The sequence below is a fragment of the Hipposideros armiger genome, unplaced genomic scaffold, assembly GCF_001890085.2.
Source record: "Hipposideros armiger isolate ML-2016 unplaced genomic scaffold, ASM189008v1 scaffold_878, whole genome shotgun sequence".
In the NCBI taxonomy this organism is placed as follows: Eukaryota; Metazoa; Chordata; class Mammalia; order Chiroptera; family Hipposideridae; genus Hipposideros; species Hipposideros armiger.
In genome coordinates, this window is record NW_017732228.1 from 178,153 (window position 1) to 203,122 (window position 24,970).

At 42.3% G+C, this 24,970-nt stretch overlaps 1 protein-coding gene across 2 annotated transcripts in view; it reads right to left on the reverse strand.

The window, feature by feature from the left end:
* Window positions 1-1,428: 1,428 nt before the first annotated feature.
* CECR2 (CECR2 histone acetyl-lysine reader) overlaps window positions 1,429-24,970 on the reverse strand; it is a 79,196-nt gene continuing 55,654 nt past the window's right edge. For both annotated transcript variants that reach the window (XM_019629975.1, XM_019629974.1), the window contains 11 exons: window positions 21,787-21,940; window positions 12,363-12,492; window positions 11,905-11,942; window positions 11,730-11,821; window positions 10,901-11,027; window positions 9,801-10,189; window positions 8,388-8,513; window positions 7,347-8,187; window positions 4,060-5,464; window positions 2,806-2,917; window positions 1,429-1,947 (listed from right to left, as the gene is read on the reverse strand). In XM_019629975.1, the coding sequence (XP_019485520.1) occupies window positions 1,942-1,947; window positions 2,806-2,917; window positions 4,060-5,464; window positions 7,347-8,187; window positions 8,388-8,513; window positions 9,801-10,189; window positions 10,901-11,027; window positions 11,730-11,821; window positions 11,905-11,942; window positions 12,363-12,492; window positions 21,787-21,940 (3,420 nt within the window). In that variant the 3' untranslated portion in view covers window positions 1,429-1,941. The remainder of the gene's footprint in view (window positions 1,948-2,805; window positions 2,918-4,059; window positions 5,465-7,346; window positions 8,188-8,387; window positions 8,514-9,800; window positions 10,190-10,900; window positions 11,028-11,729; window positions 11,822-11,904; window positions 11,943-12,362; window positions 12,493-21,786; window positions 21,941-24,970) is intronic.

Here is a 24,970-nt window from a genome sequence, read left to right on the forward strand (position 1 = left end):
ATTATGCCCATGATAGGGTTCTAACAAGAATCAGGATCAAATGAGAACACAGCCTCTAAACTCATTCCACTTAAAAGCACACCAAATTTAAAATTAGCCTGTCAGAGAAATATTTGTGTTGTTGTGCATCGTTTCTTAGAGGCATCTGTGTCTCCTACCTGATTCTCAGTCCTACCTGAGCTACGAGCTCACTGCTGGGTCAGCAAGCACTCACTTTCATGCGTGAATTTCCACTATACTGGAGCTGGTATCTTGGGATCCATTTGTGTGACATGAATGTTTCCAATTTGTTTCTTTTCCTACTGATAGCATATGTTTAGCCAACTTGAAACATGACAGTTCTACATTTCACCAAGGATGCTGGAATTAGGGGGGAAGGTTCTACTGGACCCTCACACAGCTGAATTTGTAACTAGGGCAGATTAATATATCATGGTAGCTTTTCTACTATCCCTAAGGCATGCTTAAAAATATGCTATTCTTTACAAAAACCTGTAATTGCAGGGCACTTTCCTTAGGTTTTTTTTTCTTTCTTTGTGGGAATATTCATATGAGTCCTAACTTTGGTGGCATATCAGCTAAAACCAAGTACAGAATGCTAAACAGGGAGAATCCAGTGTAATTCACTTCTACAACTGTAATAAAAGCAATTTAATACTGTAAAATTGTTTCCTATCACATATACGACAAATGATTCCCAAGAACATGTCCTTGACAGCTATTTTAAATCACCATGACTTATTTTACTATGATTCACTTAAAATGGATAAAAACTATATATATTGAAATATCCCTAAATTCAAACTGTAAATCTATAGAATACATTTTTCCTATTCAAAACTGTGCAATTTCTTTATTGATACTAACATATACAAACCTGAGTAGTTGCTGCCACAAAATGTGATTTGTGCCAGAAAGCTGTGTGTGATGCCTTCCAGATCACAGTCCCGCAGGTCTGTGATGGGGACGATTAATTTCATCTGCTATAATAAGCAAAACAGCCCAGTGATCCCAATTCCTGATACTGGTTTACAACTATCTGGTAGGGCTGGTGGCAAATCAGGAAGGGCACTGCTCTCTCAGCCCAGGTTGTGGGCCACCAGCTGAGATGGCAGCCTGTCTTCTGGGCTGAATCTTCTGCAAGGCTGTGAGAACACTCTGCCTCGGAATTAAGAAACTAAAAACTCAGTGGTTGGGGGGCAGTGTGACAGTACTCACTTGGGCTGATTGGAAAGGAGCCCTTTCACTCTGAAAGGACAGCTGGCCACTGAGGACACACAGTGACATATTACAAGGGTAAACCTTTCCTACCCTCTTCTCCAGCTCCCCAAAGCATTCAGTGTGATGTGATTGTAAACAGATAAGGATCACTCCAGTGCTGTGCGCCCACCACAGTTAGGACTGCCATTTCTTCTGGATCCCCACCCACCCCACCCAGTTTATGTACAATACATTCACCACCAACAACAGAAATTATTTTAAAAGGCAACATGAAAATTCTGTAAACTGGACCCAGCTTCAAACACAGTAATACTATGAGTAGTCCCTTCCCCAAATATATACCTGAGTTTAGCTGCTCATGAAAGTTTACATGCACCACTCCATTCTTACGTATGCCCCTCCCCCAAGTTTTAGGTGATTCTTCACTGAACAAGAGTCTCAGGACTTGGAAAAGCCATCACTAATTCCAATTCATTTCTTCTTGATTATCAGCTGTGCAAAGGTCCCTGAACCAGGACCCTGCAAGCTGTGTTGGTTATCTAAGGCGTGTGCCCTGGGGGTTCCGGGACGGCTCCAGCTCCTGGTGGCACGAAATGGTGCACTGTGAGGGGCGCGGTGGGGGGTAAGGAAGAGAGATGGGCGAGATCATTCACCCAGATGCTCATATTCCAGTCTTCATGTGCAGCTATCCGCTTCCTTGGAGGTTACTTCCTCCTTGGACTAGCTCTGAGAAAACCAAAACAAGGATGATTTAAATAAAATAGACATTTGTATTAATTGTGAAAAAAAGTAAGCTGAAGAGCTGTCCATGTTCCTCTCATCTGGGAACATGGCTTGATTTTGTTTCACCAGCCACAGGTTACTTCCAGAGAATGAGCACTACAGCCCTGGACCGCAGCCCCATCATTCTGCAGCTGCACAGTAGGGAACGGTAATGAGGCCGCTGATGATGACGTCACACAGGTCGAGGGTGAGACTGAATGAGGCCCTGCACACTGAAGCTCTCAGCACAGTGCCTGGCATGGAAGCAGCCCTCGGAGGCAACTACTGTTATTTAAAAAACTGAGGCCTAGTCCCTCTAAAATGAAATAGGTGGGAAGGATAAAACAGACAAAGGACTGTATAAAATAAATGCCAGTGGCCAGTTTTGAAAAAATGATGTTTAAATAATCCCACACCGTGGGTTTGACTAAGAACAGGAAAAAGGCACATGTGGAAATGGTCGAGAAGCCACTTCTTGAGGCCTTCTTCTCTTGACCTTCCACCACTGAGTCAGCTGGGAGCACAGGGCCTCAGTGGCCCTTTATTTGCCTGCCTGTAAGACATGAAGCTCTTTCCAGGAAAAGTTCCTGCATTAACAGGACACCTCGAAGACTTTTTCAGAACAGCAGTGAAGTCACGTACAGCTGACCAGTGAACAAGAAAGGGGCTCAGGTCAGGGCGCTGACCCACCATGCGGTTGAAAATCCACACGTAACTTAAGTCAGGTCCCTGAACACATGGCTTTCCAGCCACGCATCGGGACTATGTCCTTACTTCCTACCACTAGGAGGAACAAGAGCTCTAATGTTTGGCAATTCTTACCTGATCAAGAGGAAGTGTTGGGGGCTTATGTGGCGGCAGCTCTTCCTGCGACGTTGCTGGTGCTGGGGTCTTTGGGAAGGAGGACTGTGAGTGAACTGGATGGACTTGCATCCTAGAGCCACAAGAAAGGAATAGTTCACAATCAGTGAAAACTTACTAATGAGGGAGGAAAAAAGGTACTTTAATCATGAAAATCTCATGCAGATACTGCCTTAATTACCCAGGTGAACAAACCTGGAATCAACACTGGGACAAAACAGATAGGTGCCTCCAGGTATGAGGCAGTAAGTACATGATACCACCTGCTCAGTGTTCCTCGGCAAAGCCTTTAATCTGACTCTAAACATGAGAAAACAATGAGAAGAATCCAGAATTTGGTAAACTACATGAGAACTGGCCTGGACTCTTTGAAAGACAAAAGAAAACAATACAATGATGGGGTGAATGTTGTAAATTAAGAGACTAAATACGGTAACCAAATGTAAATCATGAACCTTGACTGGATCTTGATGGGAAAAAAAACATCAAAATAAAGAAACACAGCTATAAAGGACCTTTTGAGGACAACTGAAAAAATTAGGACTCTATACTAGACACCCTTTTCCTTGGCTGTGATAATAGTTTGAGATTGTGCACCAGAAGAATGTCCTTATTCTTAGATGATACATGCTGAAGTATTTAGGGACAAAGGGTCAGGATATCTGTAATTTACTTTCCAATGGTTTGAAAAAAGGCAAACAAAAGAAATAAACATTTAGAAAGGTAAAAAACAAACATGGCACAATGTTAAATGGGGGAGAGTGTTTGGAGTGAGGTTGTCTGGGGTTGGCACTGGGCGGGGGCACACTGGTTTTTAAGTTGGACAGTACTGTTTTCTGAGTAGGCTGCATAACTCTGAGAGATGAGGACTAAAACTTGAAGATGCTCCCCTATGCCCGGTCTGAGGGACCTGTCTCACCTTGGCCAGAGAGAAGTCTCTGCCTACAGCTCACGCACTGTGGCTATCATGTTTCCAATATCAAAATCTAACTAAACAGTCATTTAAATGCCAATTCATTTTCATGAGGGAAAAAAATGCCAAAGATCAAATTCCAAGACTAATATATTTCCATTAAGTCTCCTGTATCAACGACTGCCATGCTTTTGTTGGTCCTACATTACTAGTTTATCTTCATTTCTAAGGTCATTTTTCTTTTTAAAATTAACATCTACTCATTTTTTTTCCAGGAAAAAAATAATCGGATGCAATCTTACCCTGATGGTCTGTACATTTCCTGGAAAGGTCCCCTTATTCCACTTCCAGTGCCAATGTGCTCCATCATTACAGCCTGAAAGTGGCCCAGGCCCTCTTCCTGGCAGCGGTAGATGGGGCCCTCCTGAGCGAGGCCGTTGGGCTGGGCAGCCACTGGATGGTGCGGTGGGTGAGCAGGCACAGGGGAAGAGTATACCCTGGGCTGGAAGTGACTGGCCGGCCGCTGAGGTGTGTAAGGAGGCCCCGCTGGTAGCATCACACCGTGCGGAGGGAAAGCAGATGAACCAAAGCCCATCCCTGAACTCAGAGGTGGCGGAGGAGTTCCATACAGATAGTCGCTGGCTGACAACGAGCTCTGTTGCTTGGTAGCTGCATTATGGTTGTCCAGGTCTAAAAATTCTTTGGGACTCTCCGGTCTCTCCACAGATTCATCCAGCTTCTCTTCGTCTGGCCCAGGATTCTGCCCGTCAGCTGCGATGACCTTTGCAGCCACTGCATCCATTTGGGTTGGGGAAGTTAAGGCAGCGTTCAGTGTCTCACAGCCTTGTAGGTTAGCCATGGCGCTCTTATCTGAGAAGAGGGGCCTTGGAGGAGGAGGCTGACTTGGCAGGGGCCCACCTGGGCTTCCCGGGGGATGGAGATGTCTCTGCCAGTCAGAAAAGCCCTGTGGACACGTGTAGTAAGGAGTTCGCTGATAGTGATGGTAGGAAGGCTGAGGGGATGGCTGGTAGGAGTACCTCATTCCTTGGGGAGGGCGGTACCGGGGAAAGACTCCAGAATGAGGGTTGTTAGAATGAAAGCTCCGAGGAGAAAAATGCTGAGGATGGGACCCTGAGGGTTTACCTCCCATCATAGGGCCCAAACCTTGCAGGCTAGGACTGATGTGGTAATGTGCAGGTGAATTGGGGTATTCCAGGCCAGGCATGTACAAGGGAGGAAACTGGCTGATAGTGCCGCCCATCAAACTGGCGTCTGTGTTAGGAGGCATAGCTGGGTTCTGTCCTGTACATGGCATGCTTTCCTGCAATGTTTTGCCTCGGGGGCAGACAGGCTTTTCTGAACCACTACCACCAACGCCCTTCCCCTCTGATCCACAAGTGGGTGCTTCAACAATCAGCCCATTTTCGGGGAGAGCCCCTCTGTTTGCCAGGGTGGAGAGGTCCCTCCCACAGCCCTGGGCTGCTGGGCTGCTGTAGCTGCTCTCGGAGGGCCAGTTGTTTTTGCCCTGTGCCACCTGACACTTGTCTCCAGATGCCGAGGAGTCCTCAGCTTCTCTTTCTTGTGGTGAGCTCTGCCTGGTACAGTTGGTGTGCGGGGAAGGCGCAGGGTGAGGTAGTTGTGTGAGGTACACCCCCTCCGAAGCACCAACGCTTGGTGGCTTCTCCTCAAGCCCAGGCAAGGGATCTGCTGCAAGAAAAATGGAGAACAAAGTAACAATTCATGAGCTGAAATGACAATACTTGACAGAGACGGGAATGAAAAGAACATGGAAGATGCCAGATAAGGGGAGTCATGGGTGTGCGGCCATGCAGGCCGCAGCCGGAACACCTGAGAGTCCCCAAAAGGGTCATGATGCTGAGGCCTTGGCACACACCCTATCACAGCCCAGGGGGCCAGGCCCTGCACCTCTGCAGCTCCTCCTTAGGTCTGCAGAGAATGCAGATGTCCTCGTTTCCCTCTCCCTGTGTTGTCACTGTCAGATTAGTAACAGCATGTGAGGTGACTCATAGCTCCCGAACCTCAAGTAGATCCATGTAGAATACAGCAGGACACAGTTGTCATTAGAATCACTGGCCAGGCCAGGAGGCTCTAAGCCCTGACACAATGAGGAGCCCAGGGCATGATGGGTCTCAGGAAGGCCGATCCCTGACTTGTGCCCCATCAGAACATAAGCTTCATGAAAGCAGGACTCTGTTTTGTTCCCCTTGGTCCCTGCACAAAATGGGGAACCAGTATTTGTTGAATGAATGAAAACACACATCTTGTCTGAATGTCTTGAAAACAAGATACCTACAGCATAAAACTCATAAGCCATCTTTTACATATTAGAAAACATTTAATAAATTAAAGAATTTACTAACTCAAAAATGCTTAATTACAACCACAGAATCTTTTACCTATTATATCAACCCATAAATATGGTCTTATTATTATATTATCATCTTTCTAGTAGGACACAGTTACTGTCCAGGTGCGGTTAAAATATAATTCTGGTACTAGGTCTTAAGGACAAGGTTACGGACTCCCAATGACCTGTAAAGATCCACTAGGACCCCAGGCTGCCGATGAAATAGAGATTAAAGATGCAAGCTGTACAATGAACATTAAAACCTGCACTTTTTATTCTTCAGTCAACATAAAATATGGCAACTAACAAAAAACAGATTTTTTCCAAGGTGTCATCAGTTGAACTGTTCTTCTAAAGCTTTGAATTCCAGACACCATTTGAAATTGGTATTAGAAAATTCTGCTGGAGCTGGTGTTCATAATTAGGCCTTTCCTTAAGAGAAACACTAAGAAGTAAGCTTCAGTTCTAGGCCTACCACCAGCCTTCTGTGGAATCTTCATCCTTCTTATATAAAAGTTCAGTCTCTATTCTTCAGTCATGTACTGAAGAAAATTACTAGCAATACACGTTAGACATCTATCCTAGAAATAAGCACTGACCACACCCAGATTCTCATCTTTCTCCTCCAGTTGCAGGTTCACTCTCTTAAATGGCATTTCTAAAAAGTTCCTTCAAGATTTGCTAGATCTCATAGTTCCTTCATTCTTAGTAGATATTGATATGTTTCCAAGGAATAAAAAGATATTAGACTTCAGGTAAAATACTGAAAACTTATTTCATAATGGTAACGTTCAAGACAGGATATTTTAAAGTCAGTTTGATGAGACAGTGTTAAGAACATGGATGCTGGATCCAGTCTATCTGGGTTCAAATCTATTCACCACTTACTAGGTAGATGCGGGGAAATAATCGAGTATCTTTGTGTGTTGAGACTAATAAAATATGTGTAGCTATCGCTACGGCTCGTTCCAAGAATTAAATGAATTAATGTACATAAAAGTCTCAAAGGGTGCCTGGCACAGTAATCTGGGTAGCGATTACCATCACCAGAAATCCTTTTGGATATTTGGACCAAACACCACCATGATTGGAACCCTGAGTAGTTCAAGAAAAATAGGCTGGAAACCATTTTACATTTGGCTTGATACTGTGTAAAAAGATTATTCAAGAATTAACAGCTTAAAGGGCCAGACATCATATAAAAGTGACAGTGTGAATTACCTCGGTCGTTCTCAGGCTCTTGTGTTTCACTGGTATCCTGTGTCCTCCCAGCGTTCCCCAAGGCAGGCTTGGGGGCTGACACACTAACTGATGCCGAGTGAGCTACCTGTGGGAAAGGGCCAGATACATGAGGGGGTGTGGGCTGTCGGGGGTGGTAAGGCACACCTGGTGGGCACACGCGGGATGACAGCTGCTGCATGGCGATCATCTCCGGGCTGTCCATCATGGAGTCCCCGCCTTGTGCCCCTCGCAGCACCTGGGGGGGAGCTCCAAACAGAGGACTTGGCGTGAGAGGTGGCTGTAACCGATGTCCACCAGATTTACAGGGTGTTCGCATATATCCTGAAGAAGGAACTCCATGAGGTAGAAAGCTTGATTGTTCAGTCCACTGGTTTGGGGGAAGAGGTGGTTTCATCACTCGGGAATCCATCATGTGACCAAAAGTACGAGGCTGGTGAGATGGCCCTGGCCCCATGGGGGGCTTCTCATCTGGCCCTAAGGGTCCTGGGTTTGCAGCACCGTGGTTCCCATTCCAGACAGCAGGGTGTACTCGATTCAGGTATTTGTAAGATTGGTACATGTGGCTGGGAGGAATTTCTGAGCTTTCAGGAAAATCTGGGGGTCGGGCCGGAACCCCTCCATGCCTGAGAGGAATAAATCCTGGCTGAAATTGAGTTTGGGGATACATATTTCCATCCTGAGTGGGGCCACTCATCTGCCCAAGAGGCAAGGATCCAGGATGTGACCCCATGTTAGGGAGATGTGCCAGCCCCCCACGCACTTGCTTCTCTTCTGGTGTGCCTAGCCTGGGTCCTTGGTGGTTGTTAATTCCAACTGGAGGCTGGCAACAAGAAAACAGAAGACAGCAACATTCAGCAGACACACAGACTAAGGTTTACCTTATGCTGTGCTTCATCTATAGTAACGGACTCTACAGAATAGGAGATGATGAACTATGCATTGTAACCCGGAAAGAGACTCTATTTCTGAAACTTACCTGTGAGACCCTCTGTACCTGCATATTCTAAGAAGGCTGCTTACCTGCATGGCAAAAGGTTGATGCTGTACAGGCTCCCCGGGGTGTGGCTCTGGGACTCTAGAGGACACATATAAGTTAGCAGGATCTGATCCTCGAAGAGGGCCAAATGTGCCTGGTACTGCTGGCCTCTGTGGGGTATTGAGTAGAGGTTAGGAGGAGGGAAGAAAGCAGACAGAAAGAAAACAAGGACTTTGCTGAAGGAATGTACACAGACCACTAACACTTAGCACAACTGCCAAGAAAGGGAGTGCTCATCTGGATCAGGACTAACTCCTGCCCCCAAAGCAACCTCCCTCTCCAGGACAGACAAATACTGTCTGTCATTACTATCCCCTTTCTGCCAAGAACGTTTTTAGCCAATTTTTCCCCCTAATTGGCACTCCCCCAATCATGAAATTGTAATACCAGATATGCTCTATATCTTCTGTATTGTATTTATCTCTGTGCTTTATACATAAAAAGACCGAGGCTTTTGTGGGCTGGCCAAGTGACGCATTGGTTAAGAGCTGGCTTGGGATGCCAGAGCGCCACGGTTCGGATCCCACATATGAGGGCCAGTGACACTGCCCTCTACAGCTAAGATGCTAAACAACAGCTCAACCTGGAGCTGGGCTGCCGTGAGTCGCCGGCGAAGGCATAGGCTGCAGCCCCTGCTGCAGTGGGTTGCCATGGGCTACCGTGTGTAGCCAGCAGCCAGTGTGAGCGGCCAGCAGCCGCCGTGAGCGGCAGTCCAAAAGCTGGCGATTTATCTGCCTCGCCCGGGAAGAGCACAATGATGGTGCCAAGTTGGCCAGAGAAGCAACGTCCTCCACAACTAGACTGAAGAACAAAAGGAGAGCAACTTGTCTGTTCCCCTTCCCCCAATCCCCCAGCGCTGTTCCCATCCCCCAATTCTCAATAAAAAAAGCTTAAAAAAAAAAAAAGACTGAGGCTTTTTTTAAATCTCATGTTTTGCCCACATTGAGAATGAGTCATTCAAATGACTAAGAGAAAGGAGGATTTAAAATAAAGGAAGGTGCTTGCTTGGGCAGCATGTATACTAAAATTGAACAACACAAGGTTAGTATGGCCCCTGTGCAAGGTTGAGATGCAAATTTGTGAAGCATTCCATATTTTTAAATATATGGCGAGGGAAGGAGCACTGACTCTGGGTGGTGAACACAATGTGATCCACAGAGGATGTATTATAGAAATGTACACTTGAAACCGACATAATTTTACTAATCATTGTCACACCAATAAATTTAATAAATAAGAAAAGAAAATAAAGAATAAAGGAAGGACCAATGAGGGAAGAAAAAAATCATCCACATACAGAAAAATTATTATGGAAGAGAAACCAACTGAAAAGTCTTTTCTTTCCTTTGAATTCACCAACTAGGTGAAACCTCAGTAGGATGTCAGCTATTCCTTACCATTGGGTTTAAAAGGGGAGCCTGGTTGGGCATCCCACCAAAATGCAGGGGACGAGGAGGGCCTTGGCCGTTTGAAGTGCCTGCCTCCCGAGGGGGCTGCCCAGAGCTGTTGCGCTGGTCACCTCCAGCAGAGGCAAGTCGGCGAGCAGGCGGCAAGGACTTCCCTCCATTCTCCACGGGCTGCTGTTTCCTGCCAGGCCCTTCTGAGTCCCTGGAGCGAGTCCAAACATGGCTTCCAGCACTTCGCCCAGCCCGACTCCGTCTCTTCTCCCGCTTTTCATCCTCTCTGATCCAAAATTCTTCATCTGTATCTCCATCTTCACCAGGAAAATGCTTCATCATTGCCCGATGGAAACACCGCTCTAAATTATCTGACATCTTGGTATACTCTATAGGAAGATAAAAGGATTAAGCTCCGGTATAGCTTTTATGGGCCACAAAAGACAATTCTCCTACTACTAAACCAAAGACGCTATTGGGGTGAACTGAGTTTAACTTTTATTATGTTGTAGAGCTATACACACAAGATGAAGTCATAGTTTCTGTCCTAAGAAGCTCCAGGCTGTAAGGTTGGGACAGTGACTGTAGGATCATTACACTAAACCAGTAAAAATTTAACTGCAGGAAATATTAGGTGTTAAATTAAGGCATTCTAAGCTAACGCATAAATGACTCCGACTTTCTCTCCCCAGAGCCATATACTCGTGTGCTTTGTTATGAGAGAGCAACTCAGGTATGCTGCTCAAGATGGCCTAAGAATCAGCTCCGTCTATCTAGTTCAGTCCTGTCAGTGGTTAGCTGTGGTTAAGGTGGCACAGTACAGACTGAACCCAGACTGGTCTGCAGGATAATGAGAAATCACGTGAGCCCAGGTGACCACAGAATGCACTCTCCTGGTGTGTGGGACAGGAAAGAATTCCTGGCACATACTGCGTAAGTGGTTAGAATGGACAACCCCATGGCTTTTAATACACATCCTTTTTACAGTCCTGAAGAACGGTCTGAACCACTAGAACGTGTATTGCTGAAAGAGAAGGTATTTTATTCTTGGTTACAATGGCACAGCCAATGTGCATCCAGAACAAACCCCTCCCACTTACCACTACTTTCCCCATTATACTTTCGACAATTCCTGAACATAGTCTTCATGTCATTTACAAATTCCTCCTTGGTGCAGTATAAACCTCCATTCAATTTCTTCTCCATGCTTGAAATATCCATGGGGACCTAAAAGAGGATACACTTAATTACAATGTGTTGGGAGCAAATATCTCATAGCCATCTCATGGTAAAGGGATCATGCTTTGTGAGCTGCTCAAAAGCCTGCAGTATATCCAGCAACCCTGACTCTCAAGGACGAGAGATAAACTTACCAAATACAAAAAACAACAAAAAGCATGAGAGATGGGCCGGCCGAGTGGCGCGATGGTTAAGAACTCGCTTGGGATGCCAGAGGGCCCCGGTTCGGATCCCACATATGAGGGCCAGTGACACTGCCCTCTACAGCTAAGATGCTGAACAACAGCTCAACCTGGAGCTGGGCTGCCGTGAGTCACCGGCGACGGCGTAGGCTGCAGCCCCTGTGGCAGTGGGTTGCCATGGGCTACCGTGTGTAGCCAGCAGCCAGCGTGAGCAGCTAGCAGCCAGCGTGAGCAGCTAGCAGCCGCAGTGAGTGGCCGTCCAGAAGCCGGCGACTGATCTGCCTCACCGGGAAGAGCACAATGATGGTGCCAACTTGGGCCAGTGAAGCAATGTCCTCCACAACTAGATTGAAGAACAAAATGACGGCAACTTGTCTGTTCCCCTCCCCGCAATTCCCCAGCACTGTTCCCATCCCCCAATTACCCAATAAAAATCTTAAAAAAAAAAAAAAAAAAGCATGAGAGAAACATGCCACGGCAGGTGTAACTGCACAGTAGGTATAACTACCTTAATAATCTGGTAGTAGTTTGGGGCATATGATTCATCCACAGGTTCCAAAAAGGGCCAGGAGTCCTTGTGAGCCTTCACCACATCTAGAACTGAGAGCCAGAGAAGAGAGCTTCACACACTCCCTTAGAGGAATACTTTAATCAGAAACAAAATATTGAGAATGGAAACTTACCTTTATACATGGCAGTGAATTCATCGTCCAAATCAAAGCTGTAAATCACAAAGTAAGAAATCAATAGTAATTTTGATGTCCATAACACTGGTAACACTTCAGAAAAGAATTATGAAGATGGGGGTTAGCACACTTTAGCAAAAAAGAGAACGTCATTTTTCTCATCTATAAAATGATGGAGATGGCTTACATGATCAAGAACTCAATTTATGATCCTGTAATATTAGTTATTTAATAGCACATTCTTTCCCAGGTTTTATTTTTCTCCAATGAATATTTTTGTGGTATAAGTAATAATAATCCAAAATAGCATACAGTAGAATGAGAAGCTAATGAATACTGAATATTACCTACCATACAAGGTTGTTTTAAGAATGAAATGGGAAAGCGATTAGCACAATGCCTAAGGGCTTAATAAATGTTACAGGTTGCTACTGTTAGTATCATTAAATACTCACAGGTCTTTAGTCTTTTTTTCTTCCCTCATGGGGGAATTAGGGTCCAGATGGGAAAGTTCTGGGGGGAGCGCCTTCCCTTGGGCCAGCAGCCATGCCCTTTCTTCCCTGAGCTTTCTCCTCTTAGCTCGATCTACAATGAATACAAAGCATTTTGGAACAAGTGAGTTAAGTAGTCTCTACCTGTCTAGGTGTTGATTACATGTCCTTAATCATTGTGAGAGAAGGAAGTGGTATCATGAAATTACTTGTGCTTCTTTCACCATCCTCCTTTGGGTAATTAGGATGTCTCTATAGATGGAATGCTTTGTGAAAAACAAAAGGAGTAGGATTGTTTCCTTTTAGTCATAGTGAGTTCAAGTTGGGGGATGTGGGTGGTAGAGCAGGTACACTGGGAGCGGGGAGGGGAAAGAGCAAGGCTGAAGAAAAATGGAATTTGAAGAAAAAAGAAAGCAACAGAAGAGTGAATAAGGATTGATTATCCTTTTTTAACTACAGGAGGCCTTTCCTACCTTTCTCTCTAAAAAGCAACGTACATTTTTAGGACCAGACTCTCCGTGTAAACACACAGAATTTTATAGCATGTCCGAGCTCACCAGGTTTGGCATTTATAAAGGAACCCAGACACGTCCACCGTCTTTGTTCTCCCCCCAAACTCCACACTGCAGCTGGCCTCTACCAAGCCAGTGGCTGGGAACAAGGGAAAGATGCCAGTTGGAAGTGGCAAGGTGCTGGAAGGCAGGGATGATTTTTTTCTGGCTCACTGCCATGACCATGGGAAACTCACCAGCCATTCTGCTACTACCCTGATGAGCCTCACAGCCAGTAGGGAACAGGAAGGTCAGGAGTAGATAAAAGGCAGAGAGGTGAAGAACACTGTCAGACAGCAAGACACAAAAATGGATGGAGGAGGCCAGGACAGAGCTTGTTTCCTTCCCAAGGGATAGGCCCATATCTTCTTCCACTAGGAACATGACCGCTAGGAGCATGACATGATTCTGCAGTGTTTTCCCCGTCAAGTTCCCTTTGCTCTGTGTTTCTGTTCCTATATTATTTTCATTTATAAACTTAGAGTAATCTATATCTGCTTTAATTAATCAAAGGCACTTTGTGATTAACACCTTTTTATTATTGTTTAAAGAGAACCACTTCAAGCTTAGAGAAAAGTGTAACTAAGGGAGACTGGTTAGCTTGGTTGGTTAGAGTGTGATGTTGATAACACCAAGGCTGCTGGTTCAGTCCCCCTGTGAGCCACTGTGAGCTGCGCCCTCCTTAAGGGAGGTCAACATGCCACTGTAGCATGAGGGGCAGTGTGTAACCGGTGACCATGGCTGTGCTTTAATAAAATTAAAAACAAAAAAACCTAAATACCCATGTATATACCAAACTGTCAAAGCTTCACAATTCTCCCTTAACTTTAACACAGTATTTCACAGCTTGATAATCCATTTTCTTGTTGACTGTAAGTTTATGCATTTTGTAAACATAACACCCTTCTTTTAGCATTTGTGTGTGTGTGTGTGTGTGTGTGTGTGTGTGTGTGTACAGGTGTGAAAGCCCTCTAGGGTACAAATCCAGCAGTGGACTTACCAGGCAGAGGAGTACATGTATGTTAATTTAACTTCATGTGACATCGTCAAAGTCCTTCCCAAAGGGCTATAGCTATTCTTTCAATAGTGAATTCAGTCACCTCCCTCTCACTTGGAATGATAAAACATTAGCATTTTGCCAAACGGATGGGTATGACATGGAATTCTGATGATCCCATTTTCATTTTTCTGACTGGAGTTATAATAAGTGGATTTTCAGTTTATTGGGCATTTAGCAACCTCTTCTGTGAATTTCCTGTTCCACATACTTTTTGCCTTTTTTTCCTGTGGGTTTTGGGTTTCTTAATGATTTGGAGAAGTGCTTCAAATAATGTTTGTTGATTACGTGGTTAAAATCATCTTTTGCTACTCCATGGTTTGTCCTTTCAGTTTGTTTAAGGTGTTTCTGTCATATTGTTTTTCAACAATTAATGTAGTCAAATTTATCAATCTCGCTCCCCTTATAATTTGAATTCTTTGTACTTAAAAATTATGTTTTATTTCAATATTTAAGATATTCACATATATTTTCTTCAAAAAGGTTTTGGCCTTTAGTGTATCTAGAACTTATATGAGAAGTGAAGAGATGTCATTCTCCCCCATCAGTAAGCAGTTGTACTGGTACCAATACTGAAGAACCCACATGTCCCCCTGGGGTCTGTTTCTAGGCACTCTAGTTTACTGCTCTCATCATCTATCTTTATGGCAACACTATGCTCTCACTCACCATAGCTTTTGGTATCTGGTAGAATGAGTGTTTCTACCATGTTCTTTTTGGAAATTATCTTAGCTATCCCTTGCCTCCTGCTCTTCTGTATGAATTTTAGTAACATAAAATGATTTATTAACAAATACTGAGTCAGGGTCAAACTTTCCCACATGTTCAATAATTTTTTAAAAGGTTGGTGTGCTCGAATCAAATCCAAAAAGGTCCATACACTGTATATGGTTGACATGTCTCTTAAATCTAGTTCAAATCCTAACAGTATCCCCTCCAATTTCTTTGTTGGAGAAACTTGATCATCTTGTCTGTGCAGAATTTCCCACATTAGGATTTAGCTGATAGCATCCTCACCATGGTGTTAATGTGTTCTACCCCTTGAATTTCCTGTAAAACTGGCTTTCTATCCAGAGACTTTGATCAGTCTGACGTTCTGGCAATATTACTTCACAGATGATGCTGTGCACGTCCTTTTTCTTCACATTAGGAGACAGTTATCTGGTTATCTATCTTTTTGTGAGGCTTAGTTTTATCAGTGTTAACCTGATCCTACTTCATTAGTCTTTCACCTAAGGATTAACCTGAAGAGAACATTACTTGTGTTACTATTTTCTCAGTAATTTCATGGTGTACCTCTAAAGATGCATAGGAGAGAAGTTAATTCATTACATGCAATGGATGCTACAGGGTAGGGATTTGCAAAACGGCCAACTATAGCATGAAGGGCAACTAGCTGACTGCTTTTGTAATAATAAAGTTGTATAGAAGTACAACCCTGTATGGCTTCCAAGTCTAAACTATTTACTATCTGGCTCTTTATAGAAGTTCGCAGATCCTACTTTATGGCATTAGGGTTTAATTACCATATTTCCCCTTGTATAAGACACTCTCATGTATAAGATGCACCTTAATTTTGGGGCCCAAAATTTGAAAAAAAAAAAAAGTATTACATAAAGTTACTGAACTCAAGTTTTATTCATCATAAAATTCATACAACTCCTCATCACTGTCAAAACTCCCAACCATTAGCTTGTCCTCATCTGTGTCTGATGACGAATCACTGTCTTCATATATTGCCTCTCATGGCCTTCTTCTGCCGTGGTGTTTTCAGTAGGGTTTCTTCTTCCTGTAGCCAGTCTCCGATTATTTTCTCAGTTGGTGGAGGACCAAACTTATGTTCAGCAGCATGATTTCCATTCTCTTTTGCAAACTGGATCACTTTTAACTTGAATTCAGCACTGTACGAAAATCTTTTCTGAGCCATTTCTGGGCAGAACGTGGCAAAATGTAACCTACCATAATATACCGGTAACAAGTGCGAAACAATGAGCGCAAAGACAACAAGCGTGAAAAAGCGGGAAATGCAAGTAAAAAAATCTACAACCACTGTATAAGACACATCCAGTTTTTAGACCCCAAATTTTTTGGAAAAGGGTGCGTCTTATACATGGGGAAATATGGTAAGTCTCCCTTGGCTGAGGAAAGCTTTGCCTAGATCCACTTTTTCATCACTTGTTAATGCTAATTCTATTATTCCTGCTACATTCATTAGCCAAATTCTTCTTTTCTTCATAAATTATTTGCATATTCTGAAATACTGTCTGTAAAGAGAACAAAAATGCTTGACTCTTCCCTTCTATTTTACCAGTTTTTAGAATAACAAGTTATCCCATTAAACTCCTAAGGTGATCTCTGACTTTTAAAACATACTACCATGATGAGTTCATGAATTTTTGTACTTATTTTATGTATTTTTAAATCTATTGAGGTTTTTGTTTGTTTTGTTCTTTTAATGCTTAAAATGTCCCATTTTATCAGTGAGAGTCACTTCCAGTTGGCTCCTGTATTTTTGGATAGAACTTCCAAGAGTCTTGGATACTTCCTTGCTTTCTGTTATAAAACAATCTGAGTTCACCTTATATTTTTATTGTCACAGTACTGGAATCAGTCATTTCTTCAAAGAGTCTTGGTTCCTCTGGAGTGAAATTATGTTGAGACCACCATGTGAATGTTAGAAATTCTCCTCGCTAATGGGTCGTGCTATCTTTTAAAAAATTATTCATGTTGATAATGAATCCAGCTACCGGTCTGAATTTTTATTTTATAATGGTTTCTTGACTGTTTCTTGGAGTTGTAAATCATACATTCCCTAAATATATATACATATATACACACACATTTCTTTCCTTTCTAGATAAGAAAGGCTTATAAAACAGTACAATGTGGAACAAGAGAGGAAATTCTTGCTTTCTTCTGAACTCTGAAAGGGAGTAGTTCTTATGTCTCCCTATTAAATAGAATGTCTACTTAGATTTTTCTTATAGATATTGGTTAAGGAGCTCCCTTCTATTCTAAGTTTTCAGACATTGCTACTATCCAAGGGATGCTAGGAACTCTAAGATTCTGCCCTTGAGTCTTTGGAGACTGTGGCCTTGTCAACATCTAGATTTCAGGTTTCTAGTCTCCAGAACAGTGAGTAAATTTCTGTTTTAAAACACCTAGTTATGGTCATTTGGTATGTTAGCCCTAGGAAACAAATACAGGATCCAATCCCATTTTCTCCTGAGCCCTACTGTTGCTTCTGAGAAGTCTGCTATCACTGTTAAAGAACATCCTCTAAGGAAATGTCTTTTTTTTTTCCCCCTTAGGGTTTTTTTTTTTTTTTAAGATTTTTTATTGGGGAATCGGGGGAGGGGAACTGCACTGGGGAATTGGGGAAGGAGAACAGACAAGTTGCTGTCCTTTTGTTCTTTAGTCTAGTTGTGGAGGACACTGCTTCACTGGTCCACGTTGGCATCATCATTGCGCTTTTCCCAGATGAGGCAGATCGGTCGCCAGCCCCTGGACGGCCGCTCATTTTGGCTGCCGGCCACACGGTAGCTTATGGCAGCCCACTGCAGCAGGGGCTGCAGCCTACGCTGTTGCCGGCGACTCATAGCAGCCCAGCTCCCGGTTGAGCTGTTGCTCACCATCTTAGTTGTAGAGGGCAGTATCACTGGCCCCCATGTGGTATCCAAACCGGGGCCCCGCTGCTCAGAGCTGGCATCCCAAGCCAGCTCCTAACCAACGCGCCACTCTAAGGAAATGTCTTTTTCAAGCTGGTTATTTTCAATTCGGTGCCCATATGTTCTGTAATTCAGTATCTTGTGTTTACATGTAATTTATTTCCAGTTTACATCTCTTCTTGCTTTCTAAATCTGAGGATTTGTTTTTCATCTAATCAAGAAAATTCTCAACCATTATGTGTGATTATTTTCTCTCGATTCTTTCTGTTTTAGAACTTACAGTAGACACATATTGGATCTTTCATGCTATACACCACCTGAGTCCTTTATTAAGCTAGTTTGGTCAGCTCCAAATCCATCCAATTACAGATTCTGTCAGAAGCGGGTGCTAGGGAGAGCAGGAGGCAGGATGAGGAAAGAAGGGATTTCTTTCCTCTTGTTTGCTTGCCGTTGCCATGGCAGCATAACCAGTCTTCATCTGGGGAGATGCAGTGGGCCCTGATAACTAGGTTCTTTCCAGCCCCAGTACAGGCCTGCTATTGGCCTTGGAGGTATTGGGCAGCCCCATCTTCCCAGGTCTGAGGCCCAGCTCTGCAAGAGTCCCTCCTCAACTTCCAGGTTCTGACAATTCCAACCTCCTCTTCCCTTCGTTCCCCTTGCTTTAGGGGTGCTAACTCAAAACGCCCTTTTAACACTTTTATTTCTCTAACTCCATTTAACCAAAGAGCCATATGTAGTTTTGTTTTCACAACTAGACACTGAAAGATTAACCAAAGGTAACTTCTTTCATTGCATCCATGTTCTTTATCTCGGGGCTGGATTTCACAGAATTCCCCAGGTATTTATTTCTTCCAGTTCGCTGATTCTCTTTGATGGTACACTTAAAGCTATTTAACCCAGTTATTGAGTTATTATTCCGATGACCATACTTTACATTTCTAAGAGCTCTATTTGTTTCCTTTATATCTGCCTGTATTTTCATCAAGGTTATTTTTTCCCGATGTTTACAATTCTTTCCTTTTTATATCCGATAATGCTAAATATATTTATTTTTTGTCTACTGCATGTACCAACCATTGTTCACAGTGGTGCTTCCTCGTGTGCTTTCAAAGTCTAATTTTCTATCCATCTTTTGCAGGGATTTATGTATGGTTATCACTCCTGGGGAGGGGAAGAGATTCCCATATCCACAATTCAACCTAACAGTCTGCCCAATAACTTACTGCTGGTCTTCAGTTCCCCTGACAAGTTCTGATAAATTCCTTCCTTGGTTAGGATTTCAGATATGCTCTTAAAAAGGGTATTTATATAATATTAGATAAAATATTGTAACATATAGATAATATATAACAAATAGAATAAACACGTATTTAAGGCAAGAATTTTTAGATTTCCTATCAACCATATTGAGAGACTGAGAAAATCTCAATGTCCATTTCCATACTGACTTGGCATGAATATTTATAATTCAGTCTTGTAACATCGTTTTTATACAAAGGCAATACTAATAAGCAGCAGTACATTTATTTGGCTTTCCTTTTTTGTTTTTCAAAAAATTTTAGCAAAAAATACATAAAACGTTATCTTTTTAACCAATTTAAGTGTACAATTCAACAGCATTAAGTACATTCACAATATTGTGCAACCATTACCATTATCCATTTCCAGAACTTTATTATCCCAGACAGAAACTGTGTTATCCACTAAATAACAACTCCCCATGTCCCTCTCCCCTGGCTTATTGCATTTAGGATTATGTTGTAGCATGTGTCAGAATTTCATTCCTTTTTAAGACTAAAAAATAATCCACTGTAAGTTTATACCAATTCTGTGAGGTGAACATGATAACCACTGCACTTATGGAACCATAATCATAACACATTTTGTTTATCCATTCATCCACTGGCGGATATTTGAATTGTTTCTACCTTTTTGCTTCTTTCTACCTTTCTTAATCAACTTCCCTCTCCTTTCAAACTTCTTTAAACAAATGAAAGCTATAAGCCCTCTCTTTGGAAATATGTGCCTATGTGTCACATCACATTAGTTTTGCCAGCCATTTCAGGGAACCCTTCTACTAGTGACAGACTCCCAGCATTGTGCAGAAGCATATAACCAACAAATTTCATTAGTAAGTTGTTTGCTCCCTTTATAGACAGATCTTAAACATCAATATGAAAAATGTTCTGACTCACCCTCAACACAAATATTAGTCATTATGGTACAAGGACCGACATAATGAAATCCTCTTAGAATTTAATGTCACAAAAAGTTTGTTTTTCTATGTTAGCTTAAAATTTGCCTACCAGTAAATAATCTATTATTTCCCCAAGAAATGAGGAAAAGTTTACTGTCATAACTATTTTATACCTTGCAAAAATTCTCTTCCCATTTCCTCCCTGGTACTTTCATTTGAGAGTTTGCTGTGTATGTGCTAGGTAGGGACTGTCCTTCTCTCATTTAATCCCTGACAAAGTCTGCACGACTCTACTGGATCAGACCCCAGCTCACCTCAGCACTCACTTCTTGCCAGTGGCCCTGCTGTGCTCACTGACCCTGCCACATCGGCCTTCCCACCGCACATCCCACCCCAGTCCCTCTGCCTGCAGTGCTGTGCTCTGTCAGATGCTCACGCAGCACCTAGTTGTTTCATTATTAAATGTCATTTTCAGAAGGCTTTCCTTTTTTTTTTTTTAGCTGAGCTATCCTGCCACCTGTTGGCAGCTCAGCGGCAACTCAGCTCGGGTCGGGCATCAAACCGCTTTTGCTCAGAGCTTGCACTCTTGCACGAGCTTTTAACCAACTGAGACACTTGGTCAGAAGGCTTTCTTGACAATTTTATTTAAGTGCTACATATACCATGTCGCTCTTTATCTGTAAACCAGTTTTATTTTTCTGCAGATCATTCACCACTATGATTCACCCTCTGTCTTTCCACCATCAGAATGTAAACTCCATGAAAGAAGTAACTTATTTTATTTAATACTCTGTTCCTACAACAGTGCCTGGCACAGCATGGGTACTCAAAAAATCTTCACCGATTTAAAAAACAATCTATAACATGGGTATTATTAATCTTACAGGTACCGAAACTAAGCCACAACAATAAGTTTTGGACCTGTCTGTATAATTAAAAGTCAAACTGACAACAGTGTACTCAATAATAACTTCACTGAAAATTACAGAATCCCAATGAAAAATAAAACGACCTAAGAGCCATAATTACAATCTAGCACTGGAAATAAAATACATGCAAAATCCTACAAGGTGGATATACCACATAATGTGGCATAGGCTAAATTTGCAGATTAAATGCACTAAGGATTTTAGAACGAAGAAATGATCAAGGTAGTAACGGTGTTAACCTAAATGTACATAAGACCAGGAAAAAATCCTTTAAATTTTATAGCCTCAATTTATTTAAAATTTTCATTGAAAAACCGCCTAAATGTCAAATCTCTGTTATGCTAGTTTATTAAAAATTTTAAAAGTTCAATACATTTATTTAAAAGAAAATTAAGTATTGGTCGGTATTCAACCAAGCCATATGATCTGTTATCACATGACATATCAGGTTCAGCTTATAAATATAACTGCTACCTAACAAATCTAGAGACAGTTGTTATCCTTTGCTATAACTACAAATGACAGAAAAATCTCATTATACCAATATTAAGACCTGGACCTCAACTTGAGAAAACTATTTGCTCTCACAATTAAAGATAATATTCTATATTTGCATAGTGTCATACATAAAAATAAAACTCTAAAACTTTTCTTAATCAAATTTCATTTGTGTTTAAAATTCTCTGTGAAATTAGTTGCCATCAATACCTTAATTTCTGCCCCTATTCTACACAAGGGATACAGCAGAGATGAGGACAACAAGCAAGAGACTGAAAGGAAGACCCAAAATGACAAATACAAGCGCTTTAGCAGGAATGCAATGGTAATGATATTAGATCCAGATGAACAAAGAAGACAGAACATAACTTACAAGAGAGAAATTGCCAGAAACAGCTTAGATAACCCAGCGTGATGTGGTTCTGGCTGCAGGAGGGCTATTCCCTTACCATACGTGCCTCTCCAGACTATGCAGAAAGCCCACATACCTTCCACTGCCTTTACTTTTTCCTCCAACTCTCGTTTCCTCTCTTCCTTTAACATCTGTTCTTGCTCCTTCTTCTGCACTGCTAGAAGAATTTGACGCTCTTCTTCCTCCTCTTTGCGCTTCTGTTTTTCTATTCTGGTAAGCATAGGCGTCTCCTGTGAGGAGCCAATAGGTATATAGAGTCAATACACAACAATATAAGATCAGTTCTTCACTCTTGAGTTAAGATGCAATTTTTATTGAACTAAATTTATTCAATAAATATCACATAGCTAGGGAATTTGTAACCTCACATTCATTTTATCATCTAAAGAACACATATGAATATATATGTAAATACTAACATTAAAATACAACAGAGATTTAAAACAGAGTAAGAGTTTCAGGTCCAATGATTTACTTAATTATAGTCTTAGGGAGATAATCCTGTGAAGAACATGCTCAACCAGAGAAGAACAACTGAGGCAGTTCAGAGACACCATACATATAGATTTACTATTTGATAAAAGTGAAATCTTACAAAGTACCCTCATCTATGTAAAAGGATGAAAGACAGTCGCTAGAAAGAACAACATTTCAACAATGTGCATCACTTTGAAACCTTAACTTTTATACTTTTCTTTACTAATAAAACAATGTATAAAATCAGAGGCTTGGTGGGAAGGGCCACCATTTTGCCTTAAATACAATGGTAATTTGTCTAAGAAATTGAATAAAAGAAAAAGTAAACAAAAACAAAAATAGGACCATTAACATCGTAATTTATGTAAGTTTTACTCTGTATATTTTCCAATGTAACTAATTCTGAGCCATTCTGTAGCCCAGAGCACTGAAGCTAGAACTGAAAATTGTTTTTCAATTTCTGTCCTTGACTTTTGTGCTGATGTGAAAGCTAGACATTTTAAATCGTTATTGAAGAGGTAATAACTATTGCCTACAAGAGGGAACCTAATAAAAGTTGAAACTTAATCAGGGATGCGAAGCTTTTCTTTTTTTTTAAAGATTTTTATTGGGGAATTGGGGGGATGGGAACAGTGCTGGGAAATTGGGGCAAGGGGAACAGACAAGTTGCTGTCGTTTTGTTCTTCAGTCTAGTTGTGGAGGACGTTGCTTCACTGGCCCAAGTTGGCACCATCATTGCGCTCTTCCCGGGCGAGGCACATCAGTCACCAGCTTCTGGATGGCCGCTCACTGCGGCTGGTTGGCCGCTCACTGTGGCTGCTGGCTACATACGGTAGCCCATGGCAACCCACTGCAGCAGGGGCTGCAGCCTACGCAGTCACCGGCGACTCACGACAGCCCAGCTCCAGGTTGAGCTGTTGTTCAGCATCTTAGCTGTGGAGGGCAGTGTAACTGGCCCTCGTATGTGGGATCTGAACCGTGGCCCTCTGGCGTCCCAAGCCAGTTCTTAACCATCGCGCCACTCGGCCGGCTCCGCGAAGCTTTTCTTAAAGGATCTTTTCAATAGGAAGAAGACCTAACAATCTTTTATGCCAGATATATTTTTTAAAGTTTTATACTGGAGATTGCTCAAGTAGTCTTAATGTGGGGAAGAAAAAAGTGAATGAGATCACCATTTACACAAGTCATCATTAAACACCCAAACTGCTGTGAGTAAAATCTTATATTATTTTCTTTATAGACCTTAAAGTCTGTTTAGATTCTCATTTGATTCAGCTTTCAGAAGTTGTCTTGCCTAGAGAGGAGACCTTTTCAAAGTCATTTCTGTCACTCAAATTCTATGAATCTGACTTTAAAAGAGTTTGCTACCTGCCAGGTAAAATCTGGAATGAAAAAGAGATGAAAATGAAACAAAAGAATTAACCATTATTACTGCATACATAACACTGTACTCATAAGGAGCCTCAACAGCCCAAACAGAACTCAAGTTCCCTAAAATCTTTATCCTAGAACCAGAGCAGGCAGGCAGTTAGATAGGCTAGACATTGTTTCTGAAATGGGGATGCTCCTGGCATGAAGCAAGGGCACTTCTCATGAAGACTGCACCTCTAGTTACAGCCTCCTAGATGCCAGCTAAGCACCTCCTCTGCAATCAGCAAGTGCCATTCCCTGTACCTTCCAGGCCCCCAGGATCTTACTTATTCCAACTTTCTGGCAACATCTTTAATCAGGTGAGAACTTATGGTGGAACACAGTTAACAAACTAAAGTCTTTGCTCCTTTCAGTTGTATATTGATTCCAAACAGATACTTTTAATGTATCAATTCATAGGGTGGGAGAAAGGCAGTAGAGAGAGGAAAACTAAGCCTTGTCGAAGGAATTACTTCATTCAAATAAGACTGTATAGCCTTCTATACGTCAGACACAATGAAAGAGAATAAAAGGGTGTGTTACTGACATAAAATGGTAATGCGTGTGCATTCTGTCCCTCTATGAGAAAGGACAGCAGGTAAAAACAGGAACTATCCTTCCTCCAACCAGTACAAGGGGATATTAAATAGGATCACCAATTTAATAAGGACTAAAGAAATGCAAGTCAATGACTCTTGAATAGAAATATCTGAAGTCACTAAAGAATCATCTGGAAAACAAACATGGAGACATTTCATGCTTTTAGTCAATGGAAGGGGGAAAGGGAAAAAAATAAATTACCTAAATCTTTAAAATATTAAAAAATATTTTTGTAACAACTTTGACGGTTTATTATTCTTAAAATGTAAAGATGTCTTACAAATCAATTAACAGTAGCCCCCCACACAAAACAAATGACATGAATACAAAATTCATAGAAGACAGGTAAACCACACCAATGATCAAAAGGAAGAGTAAAATAGCCTTTTCACTTAAAACATTATTGGGTTGGCCAAGTGGTGTGTTGGTTAGGAGTTGGCATGGGACACCAACTCTGAGCAGCAGGACCTCAGTTTGGATCCCACATGAGGGCCAGTGATGTTGTGCCCTCTACACCTAAGATGGTGAACAACAGCTCAACCTGGAGCTGGGCTGCGGTGAGTTGCCGGAGATGGCGTAGGCTGCAGAGGGCTGCTGTAAGCTACCGTGAGTGGCTGGCAGCCAGTATGAGCGGCCGGCAGTAGGCGTGAGCTGCCGTCAGCTGCTGTGAGCGGCCTTCCAATGGCCGGTGAGCGACTGCCTTACCTGGGAAATGCACAAGGATAATCCCAACAAGTGCCAGTGAAGATGTTGGGAGCTGACTGGGAACAGTC